This window comes from Hyposmocoma kahamanoa, unplaced genomic scaffold, assembly GCF_003589595.1.
Source record: "Hyposmocoma kahamanoa isolate Upper Pololo Valley unplaced genomic scaffold, ASM358959v1 114, whole genome shotgun sequence".
Classification (NCBI taxonomy): Eukaryota; Metazoa; Arthropoda; class Insecta; order Lepidoptera; family Cosmopterigidae; genus Hyposmocoma; species Hyposmocoma kahamanoa.
Genome location: NW_020653383.1, coordinates 4,904,565 through 4,915,734, shown reverse-complemented (window position 1 = coordinate 4,915,734; position 11,170 = coordinate 4,904,565). Strand labels below are relative to the sequence as shown.

The window sequence follows — 11,170 nt, the reverse complement described above, 5'->3', positions numbered from 1 at the left end:
TTTGATTAAATAAATTTGTTAAAAATTTAAAAAATAAACAATTTAGAATTTCAGTACAAATCGGCAATTTCATACTTTAACCTCTATTATTTATGTACTTAATATAACTAAAAATCAAGGGGTGTGTTAGTTGTTCCACCTCCACGTGTGCGAAGTCTTTGAGCAGTCTCTGGTAACATGTTATCACAGAACGCCCAAGGACGTAGCCGGTACACCCTGGGGCCAACACTGACAATCCTCGGCTTCAGTCTGAAAATTGTCAGTGAGGGCGCGAAGCGATCAACACGGCCCGGCCATGCGTTTCTGGGGGTGGACCATGGCACGTGGTGGGCAGTCTAAACTTACACCCTCCTGCGTTAATGCCTACGCAGTTGAGCGCCGTACGCAGGGATGAAGGAATCCTGGGGGGTTGAGCCCGAGCGGGGTGGGGACTCCGGCAAGCAATACGCCCCCTTTGGCCCTGATTTCCTGCTAAACGGTAGCCCTGTGATTAGCCAACACAGGGAAATGGCATTGTGTCCCGTCAGAGGGCCACAGGCGAGGTGTGGGGGGGACGGACTCGGCCATGCTGACGGGGTGAGTATGTGCGGAACACCTGGCTGACTTTGATCAGGTCAGCCAGCCGCACATTTCGAGCCCCCGATGTCGCGCAGTGAGCTCCCAACTTCTGCACCTATACTCCCCTGACAATCCTGGTGTCCCGAATGGGACATCCCCAAAGGTGCGGGCTCCGTGGTGGGTGGGAAGTCAGGAGAGTGAATTTTACGAACTTTAAATATGGATTTAAACGATCAACTTTTAACCAAAACCCAAAACCCAAAACCGGCGGTACTCGAGGGGAAACCCAAAAGTGCCCCACAAACAAATACGAACACACAGCGCCCTACGGTGAGTGGTAGGCCAAAGGGGAAACCCCAAGGTCAGCCGAGCACCGATGTTGGTGCTAGCACCACACCAGCGGTTGTGGCCCAAACCCCAGGTTCTGCGGCCCCCGCTCAAAACCCCTCAAACGCGGCCCTTGAAGCAGGGTGGACCCTGGTGAGTCGCCAGCCCAAATCCAAGGCCACGGCACCCATCCGTAAGGAAGGGACTAGTGGCCACGGCGAGCGCCCACCCCCGGCCCCCAGTGGGAGCAGGGGACGCCCTGCCCGTAAAAACAAGAAGGGCCGTCGTAAAGAACGCGAGCGTCGTACTACACACAACCCCCTGCCGAAGGAGGGAGAGGCGAGGCCCCCAGTGGGTGGCGCGAGTGGCCCAGGGACTGCATCAGCACGGTCTAATGGGTCGGTCGCGCACCCCACTGGAAGGGCCCCCCTCCCTTCTAACAGCAAACCGGTAGAGAGCAGGCAGAGGTCCTCGACCATTGCCAAACGTGCCCGCCTTGACGAGACCATATCTCCTAGAGGCGAGCACAAGCGGCAAAAGGTTGAGAGGCCCGCCGAGCAACGCACTTACGCCGAGGCCACCAGGCCTGAACTCATGGCGGTAATCACATCAGCCAAAACTGGCTACATACGGAGCCCCGATGCCGACATGGTACAGGTGGCCCTATGTAAGCTCCTCTCGCAAGGAGCGGAGGAGTGCAGCGAGGAGGACGTCGGCCCACAGTTTCGTGGTAAACCTGTCTACAGTGACGGGTCCCTGAAACTGTGGTGTTACCACATCCTGTAGCCACCTTCCAGTGGCTAGAGGATGCCCTTAGCACCATCAGGCTGCCATCCGGGGAGCCCCTCTCATTGAAAAATGGGGTGGAGGCTCCCCGGAGGGTGGTCTGCGGACTACTCATCCCTGGTCACTGGGAGGATGCGCGTCGAATCGGCCGCATCCTCAAGTGGCAAAACCCGTGGGCGGAGGCACACCGCTGGGTTGTTCACAAGCTGCAGCAGCACAGTGACAACTCTTTCGTAGTGGTGAGCCTCCCAGAGGAACTCGTCCCCGCTGTCCTGGGGCATGGCCGGCGCCTAACCTTCCAGTTGGGCACGGTCTACCTCAGGTTCAGATCAAAGAGGGGCCTGTACACCGATGTGCCACCCGAGAAGACGGGCACATCAGCGACGCGGATGGACGTCTCCCCGGAGCCCTCCACCTCCTCCAATATTCCCGGAGAAGGTGAAGGGCCCTCCTCGACCCCCGTCTCTGCGGACGTCGCTGTCAAACCGGTGGCGACCAGCAGCGACGACGAGTGTGTGTTGGGGATGGGAGACATCCGACTGAGCGAGGACGTGGACGAGGAGCTGCTATCTTCTGATGGCGGTTTCCCCCTCGCTCAGTAAACTACACATCGTCCAGAGCAACCTCCACCACAGCCAGGCCGCAACGGTTCAGCTCCGGAAATGGTTGGAGGCTAACAACACAGCCATGGCACTAATCCAGGAACCGTGGATTAGTGCCCGTGGCCAAATAAATGGACTCTCACACCTGAGAGGTAAGCTACTATCGACTACCATCTCAGATAAACCTAGAACTTGCATATATTACTCGAATAACTTACATGTACAGCCACTAACTGAATTCTGTTCCAGAGACCTGTGTGCCGTAAAGCTTTTAGCAGACGCGGCCACGGGTCTGCCTGAAGTGGTGCTCGCCTCTGTCTATATGGCGGAGACTGATGTGCCACCACCGCAGGAAATGGTTCAGCTAATCAACTACTGCGAGCAGAACGGCCAGAATATCGTCGTGGCTACTGACTCCAATGCCCACCATCCGTTGTGGGGCATGGATCTCGCAAATGATAGAGGTAAGAGCCTAACAGAATACTTATTCACAACTAACCTTCAAATCCTTAATAAAGGTATAGTACCAACTTTTATAAATAAAAGATGTAGAACTATTATAGACCTGACCCTAGCGTCAGAAGGAGCAGTGGACCTTATCCACAACTGGCACGTGTCCGAAGAAGCATCCTTCTCGGACCACAGATGGATAAGATTCAGCCTAGAAACAGCCATTAAAGAACAACAACCGAAACGGAATCCCAGAAAAACCGATCGTAAACTATACACGGTCAAACTGCACCAGAACCTGGGAGAACCGGGAGCACCGGGAAGACTACTGGGCACAGCACAGATAGAAACACAGGTTAAAGAACTAACATCAAACATATTGAACAGCTATAACTCCGCATGCCCACTGAGTGACGCAGCCCCGCGACAAGGCCAGCACTGGTGGGGGCCTGAGCTTGAGAGGCTACGAAGAAGGGTAAGGAGACAGTTCAATAGAGCAATGAACACATGCGCGGATGAGGATTGGGAAAACTACAAGACGGCCAAATCCAAACTAAAAAAGCGCATACGGTTCAGGAGCTCCGCGTCATGGCGAGGCTACTGCGGGAACATCACGTCTAGCGCACAAGCAAACAGAATAAGGAAAATCCTAGGCAACTCACATTCAACTGAGCTAGGTTCAATACGCAAAATAGATAACACATACACAACCTCCCCTGCGGAAACGGAAAGAACCCTACTGGAAGTACATTTCCCAGGATGTAGGTTCGTCCAAGACGACAGGTGTGTAGAAATGAACTACACTACATCGATCCATAACTGGCGATACGCAGAACAAGTAGTGACATACGAAAAGACAAAATGGGCAGTAAACACCTTTGAACCATACAAAGCTCCGGGCCAAGATGGAGTATTCCCTGCACTCCTACAATGGGGCGGGGACACACTGGTCCAGCACCTGGTCAACATCTTTCGGGCCTGTCTAGCATTCAGCTATGTGCCCCACAGCTGGCGAGAGGTAAAAGTCATATTTATACCGAAACCAGGAAAACCCGACTACACTGACGCGAAGTCCTTCAGACCTATTAGCCTCACATCATTCTTCTTGAAGACATTAGAAAGGATATGTGACAGAGAACTGAGGGATGGAGCACTTAAGAACATTCCATTACATGGTAACCAACATGCATACAGCCAAGGCAAATCCACTGAATCGGCCCTACACGCCGTTGTGGGCAAGATAGAAGTGGCCCTTAAAGACAAAGCAATCTGCCTAGGCACCTTTATAGATATTGAAGGAGCCTTCGATAAAACGAACTTCTCCAGCATACAATCAGCAATGAGAAGACACAACGTAGATGAAGTGCTAATTAGCTGGATTAGCAACATGCTGAAACAAAGAACAATAAAAACAACAGCAAATGAGACCCCATGGGCAATAGTAGCGAAGGGGTGCCCTCAAGGAGGGGTATTGTCGCCTCTGCTGTGGAACATGGTCGTAAATGACCTTATCATTAAACTCAACAAAGAACATTTCTATACAATAGGATATGCTGATGACATAGCTATACTGGTAACAGGAAACTATGCCAATACACTCTGCGACATTACACAAGCGGCTCTCCAAATTGTGGAAAGATGGTGCAGAGCATATGAACTATCGGTAAATCCAACAAAGACGGAACTAGTAATGTTTACCAACAAACGACTACTAGGTAACTACCGATTACCCAAACTCTTCAGCACAGAACTACAGATATCAACCGAAGTCAAGTACTTGGGAGTAATACTGGACAACAAGTTGAACTGGAACAAACATATGGACAACAAAATTAAAAAAGCCACTATCACCTTCTGGCAGTGCCATAGAATGGTGGGTAAACAATGGGGACTTTCACCCAAGATTACACTATGGCTCTACACTGCGGTGATAAGACCCATGATCAGTTACGGCGCGATAGTATGGTGGCCACGAACCAAGCTGACGACCGCAACCGACAAACTGGACAAATTCCAAAGACTAGCGTGCATGGCGACGACGGGCTGCATGAGGACAACTCCAACTGCGGCCCTCGAAGCGATGCTGGACCTTCGACCCCTCCCACTGTTCATCAGACAGGAAGCGGCGTCAACAGCAGTGCGTCTAAACAGAGCCGGCCTCTGGAAGCACATGAGGACCCCACATACAGAAATCCTCTACAAGTCTGTCAATGAGGAACCGCTACTGGAGGCGGTTGTGGATAGGATCCCAAAACAATACATCTTTGACAAGAAATATAAGATACAATTATTTGAAGATCCCAACGAAGGACTGAACCCCAGAGAGGTCCGAGTCTTCACCGACGGATCTAAAACAAACTCAGGAACAGGTACTGGGGTATTCTCAGAAGACCTCAATATCAGGATATCAGCACCGCTTGGTGACCACAACACAGTATTCCAGGCTGAATGCATGGGCATCAAGTTGGCAGCAGAAGCAATCATAGCGAGAAGAGTAAAGAACTACTCCATTCGAATACTCTCCGACAGTATGTCAATACTTCAAGCACTGAATAGCTATGACATAAACTCAGGGCTCATTTACGAATGCCATCAAGCACTCATGGAGGTATGTATACAAAACCACGTAACTCTTCAGTGGATTAAAGGACACAGCGGCTCACGTGGCAATGATGCAGCAGATGAACTAGCCAGGAAAGGGTCGGAGACGGACGCTGTAGGACCAGAACCGATAGTGTCCCTCCCCTCCCAATGGTCTAGAACAACTATACACAAAGGTACAAAATCTTCACATAATAATACATGGACCACCCTTACGGTTTGTAGACAGGCGAGGGAAGCACTCCCAACGCTCAATGCCAGTCTATCTCGAATACTAATTAAACTTAAAAGGCAAGAGCTTCGCACTCTAACTGCCGCCCTAACGGGTCATGGTCCATATAATAAACACCTTTTCAATTTAGGTATCACAGACAGCCCTCTATGCAGAGCGTGCATGGAGGGGGAGGAAACGGCTGCGCACATCCTACTTCAGTGCTCCGGCGTGGCCAACTACAGGGCAAAATACCTTGGAGTGCCAAGGTCGCTCCCCGAAGTCTTCAGCAAACCAAGGAGGCTGCTGAGATTCCTGGAGGAGCTTGGGTGGCACGAGTAGGACCCTGCACCCACCACACGCAAAATAGGCGCTTTGTCGTCGAGTTGCGGATACCAGCCCGTTGCACCAAGTACCAAGTACCAAGTAACTAAAAATCAAATTAGCTTAAGTTTCTTAAAACGTGATTCATTAATTATGCAATGCGGAAGTCGTATCAAAATTAATTTTACGACTTATTGGTTAATAACGGACATTCAACGACTGTACATGGCGCCTTTCCATCAATATGTTGTGCCCATGCTGAAGTAAGAATGTTTTGAATGTTATAATGTTAAGCTCGGCGGCAATAAATGTAGGGATTCCTTTAAGCGGCGACAATATGACGACAGTCGTCCAAAAAATTAACATACACTCTGACTTTGATAATTTACATACATAACTAGATTCCAGTACGATATCTTAACGTGCAAACAAGTAGTTGTGCGTAGAAATGTATGCAATCTTATAATAATATTAAAATACACTTACCAATAGGTGGAACAACATACAGCAAGCTGACTTTATCTCTGCTAAGAACGTCAAAGAAGAGTCCAGTTGAAAACTTGTTCAACGTAATGAGCTTGCAGCCCATGGACAGATGGCCGATCAGCGTCACCACGAGGCCATAGATATGGAAGAAGGGAAGGACGCAGGGGACAACGTCTTGAAAGTCACCTGAAAGATTTTGAAATCATCTTTTAATAAATTATTTCAATCGCTGTTTAGTAACATTATTTTTACATGAAAAAGTAAATAATATAATATATTTCTTTTCCACATAGTTAGGATAGCCTGCTGGTATAGACGAGTTAGACTGGAAGTACAAACAATGCGAGAGCCGTGGTAGTTTCTTGCCACAGCGTCTGTGTGTGGTTGGAAGGATCTATGCAAATAGTAAAACTAATACAGGGGAAGATCGTCGGGAAAAGTGCAAAAGCGCGTAAATATGTAGCATTGGTAAAAGGCGCGTATCTTCACGGGATCAAATTTTACAGTAGAGGGTTTAAGCGTTATTACTTGTTATTCCAATGGCTACGACTTTTATTTTTGCACAGTAAGCATTAATTTAAGTTATTTGCGGAGTGATAACAATAGATTCCAGTAAATCAGGCTAATTTGGTTGCCACAACGTTGACTCGGAGTTGGTTTGGCCACTAACTTACCGCAATAGCAACTCCATTACGTATGCTAGTTACGCGTAATTGCACTATCCCCGACGATATCTGATCAAATTTACATGTTACATCTGCGCCTGATGGTATGTAGGTACGTAAAAAATATTGAAATATTAAATACATTCCCAAGTTAAATTTTCTATTCGACTACTATTATTATTAATAATAAATTTATTTGACGAAAGCAACAGTCGTTAATGTAAATTTGTTACGCAAAATCGAAAATATCGGAAATGCCTTCGCTATCATAGATGACACAGTAGACTCCGTGTGTACCTTGTCCACAGTTGACACGTATAAAGGAATTAACAAAAAGCTTTAAATGCAGATAATTTACTATCCTTCGAACACTTTGCTAAGTAGTTAATTAACTTGCGTAAAGCATTTGTGCACGCTAACCTCCACATTGGCTAAACCAGTTTTTATGTTACAACAGAGTTTAATTTTTGTATATTAGTGGCATAGCGTCGGGAATAGTACAATTACGTAACTAGCATTGGATTATGACTTCCTATTTCGGTAATTTAGTGGCCAAATCAAATCCGCGTATATGTCGTGACAACCAAATTAGCGTGATTTATGGGAATCCGTGTTATCAGTCCGTAGACAACAAAAATTAATGCTTACCGTGCAAAATGAAAGTCGTAGCCATTGAAATAACAAAGTAATCATGTTAAATCCCTCTCGAAATATTTGATTTAGAGCAGATACGCGCCTTTTACCAATGCTACATGCGCGGATTTGCACTATCCCCGACGATGGGTGATACATGAAGTCTTCAATAAAAACGTATACAACTTACAATTTCTGTAGTAATAAATAAAATAAATGCGACAATACTGATGATAAAAATTTGATAATTATATTGTCAATAAAGTCATTTCGACCTTTATACCGCTGACGCAAACAGAATAGGTATGTTATTTTTGAAACCAATCGGTTTGTGTTTATTTCACGATCGAGTTGCACACCGGATTCCATTCATTACCATCTCGGAGATCCCAGATTCGATCCCCGGCCGGGCCAATGTAGAAAGTCTAACGTTCCAAATTTTGTCTGGGTGTTTGTGGCACCGTCGTTGTTTCCGATTTCCATAACACAAATGTTTTAGTTACTTACTTTGGGATCAGAGCAACGTATGTCATGTTGTCTAATATTTATTATTATGGGCGCACTTATAGTCCAAAATCTCTTGAAATTAGTAGCAGTAGGACTAAAGTAAAGAGTTTGTCCAGGGAAGTACTGCCACCTTACCTATTTCTTCCACCAAGCAGTAATGTGAGCATTACTATGTTTCGGTTCGGAAGAGTAAGGGTGCTGGTGAAATTACAGGCACATGCGACTTGTCTACTCGTCTCAGGGTGACGGGCGCAGTGACAGTGCCCCTAACATCTTTGTGATTTAAAGCTCTGAGTGACACTACAACTATCATGGATAGGCGCGTCGCTTTGCCACCAGGCGCACGCCTTGTTCGTCCCGTCATCGTCACTTGGTATTATTAAAAAATCTACTTCGCTTCATTACGAAATAGCGCACTTAGAATATAAATGTTCAATGTTTGTATGGCAAAGAACAATGTTAACAATAGTCTCTTCTATACACAAACATATTATTATTAATGTAAATAAATTGGGTTCATATTCTACCAAAGCAAAGCTGCGACCTGTTTCAACCACCGTATTTCATTATTTTGTCATCTCCACTCGATAGACTCAAAATTACTATAATAGATAAATTGCAAAATTTCGATTAGTAATCAAGTTACGAAAGCATAATAAACCAATTTTAGCTAACACCAGAGGCTTTTTTAAGGTCATCGGATGATATTTCAAATGCTTGTGTAAAAAACAAGTCTTGACTTGACAAGCTTTTGAGCTTAGAAAAACATATTTGGAATCTTACCATGAGCAAGTTGCGGGAAACAATGATTTTTATTTTGCATTATTTCAATTGCAGCCAGCAAATTCTTATACGAAATATCTACACCTTTAGGCAGCCCTGTTGTGCCACTCGAGAAAGGTATAAATGCTGTATCTTCTAACTTTACTTCTATAGTATCCAGGAACTTATAATCCACTTCTCCTTTTTCAGCAATTTCCGAATATCTAATAACACCTTCAGGAATTTTGGCGTCAGGTCCATCGACCAAGACAATTTTGGCATTGTTTTTGGCAATTGCTAACCCCTTGACGACAGCCTCGTAGCATTCTGGGTTGGTGACGATTAATTTGGGTTCCGTTGTTGAAACTTGGTGTGAAATTTCCACTGAAAAGAAGAGGAAAATCTAGTTATTATCCTTTATATTTCTAAGCCTACCCTCCACCATGTCAGAATCACGAACCCTATGTTACGTTAAGTTGATTAAGATGTTTTTATGTTTTTTTTTTATGTTTTTATGATGTTTTTATACAAAATGTTAAATAATCAAATTAAATGCAATTCAGTTCTAAACCTCATATCATTTAATGTTCCCCGCAAACTGCCTAGATTTCCCATTAAGCCTCTTTACGAACCTCTTCGCAGGACTGTTTTGGGCGCGAATTCTCCCATTACAAGACTTAGCAAGTTGTATAATGATCATAGCGCAACAATTGATTTACACTACTTCTTGGTAACAAATACGAAGCGCGTAATGTCATCACCACCGTCTTGAAACTCTGTCACCTAACTTCTTTTTTTTTATGTTTTCACTTAGTCTTAAGATATTTCACTATTTCTTTCTGTAAGCGATTTGTATTGTTGAATTAATGTTAGTACTTTTCCTCTTGCAAGTTTTTTTACTCTGTAATAATTTTATTGTGCATGTAATAGTGTCGGTCTATAACTGATTGTGCACTTAGTTTTAAGCTTTTGCATGTATATTTCTAACTTATTGGTGTAACAATTGTTGACTGACCAAATAAATTAAAAAAAAAAGTAGGAACGACGCCTCTAGGCGTACTACTTACTAATTTTTGGTGAAATTACAAGCACATGGGACTTATCAACTTACGTCTCAGGGTGACGGGCGCAATGGCAGAGCCCCTCATGTTTGCAATTTAAAGTTTTGAATGGCACTGGAACTATTAGGGACAGGCGTGCCTATACTGCATCCGTAATAATTGCCGTCAGTGTGCGCTTGCAGTTCGGGATTCCGAAAAATCGTTCGATATACCATCCCGCCAATAATCGTCTGTGCTAAAAGTCCAAAGGTCGACTACTAGTGTGTATAAAATAATAATAAAGTATTAATTAGCGCAATGTCACATCACATCGTAATTCGATAACCTTTAGTCTCCTTACACCTATCTTATGATGCAATAATTGCAAATATAAATTATTTATTTGTAGTAACATAAAATGATCCTGTTTATTTACGAAACAATGAGAACACGCACACACAGTTAGTTATGTACTTAAGATAATTATGTATCTCTAGCTAGCGTACACCGGCCTTTGCACCTTGCTTATTCTATTATGGCCAAATCATCTGACTGTATCTGTCTGTAAGTTTAATTGCGAAGGCACACGAACAGCATTCGGACTACAAAGCAACTATACTCGTAAAGTAGCAGTTGACATACAGAAGAAAAACAGTTTCAGCGTACATCTATATGCACGCTATTTTACAGTTGCATTCAGTTCTGTGACTTAGCACTTAGCTCTGTGGGCGCTAAAAGAGACCTCAGCATCTATTGGTTTATATCTGGTTCACGTAATTATGTAAGTATTAATAAAGCATGAAACACACATAGAGCGGGTGCGGGTCAGGCGCGTGTCGGGAGTGCGGCGGGTCGGGAGCGCGGCGGGTCTAATTCCGTGTATTTATTTGGATGACAACACACCACGCACGGGCACCTGCTCTGTGTGTTTCATGCTTAAATGCCGGCTAAATATGTAAAGTAAACCTCAGCCCGTATATTGATTTTCTGTCTCTTCGGCTCTCTGTTGTTGCCGTTTGAAAGTGATAAAGATAGACTAAATGTGGAAAACATTTAATAGCTGTATAAAGGACAGTGTTAATACCACCGGCTTTCGATTTACGATCTAAAGCAAGTTAAAATGACAAAAATGTAACGCGTGTTTTCTAATCGCGCCTGTAAATAAAGATATTCATCTAGATATTCATACATTTTACATATACAATCGTTCATATGTAC

The 11,170-nt window shown here is 44.8% G+C and overlaps 1 protein-coding gene across 1 annotated transcript in view; it reads right to left on the bottom strand.

The window, feature by feature from the left end:
• LOC113239678 (4-coumarate--CoA ligase 2-like) overlaps positions 1-11,170 on the bottom strand; it is a 28,215-nt gene that overhangs the window by 8,657 nt on the left and 8,388 nt on the right. Inside the window, exons 3-4 of the mRNA XM_026476761.1 lie at positions 8,934-9,296; positions 6,346-6,531 (exon numbers count right to left, since the gene is read on the bottom strand). Of these exons, the coding sequence (XP_026332546.1) occupies positions 6,346-6,531; positions 8,934-9,296 (549 nt within the window). The remainder of the gene's footprint in view (positions 1-6,345; positions 6,532-8,933; positions 9,297-11,170) is intronic.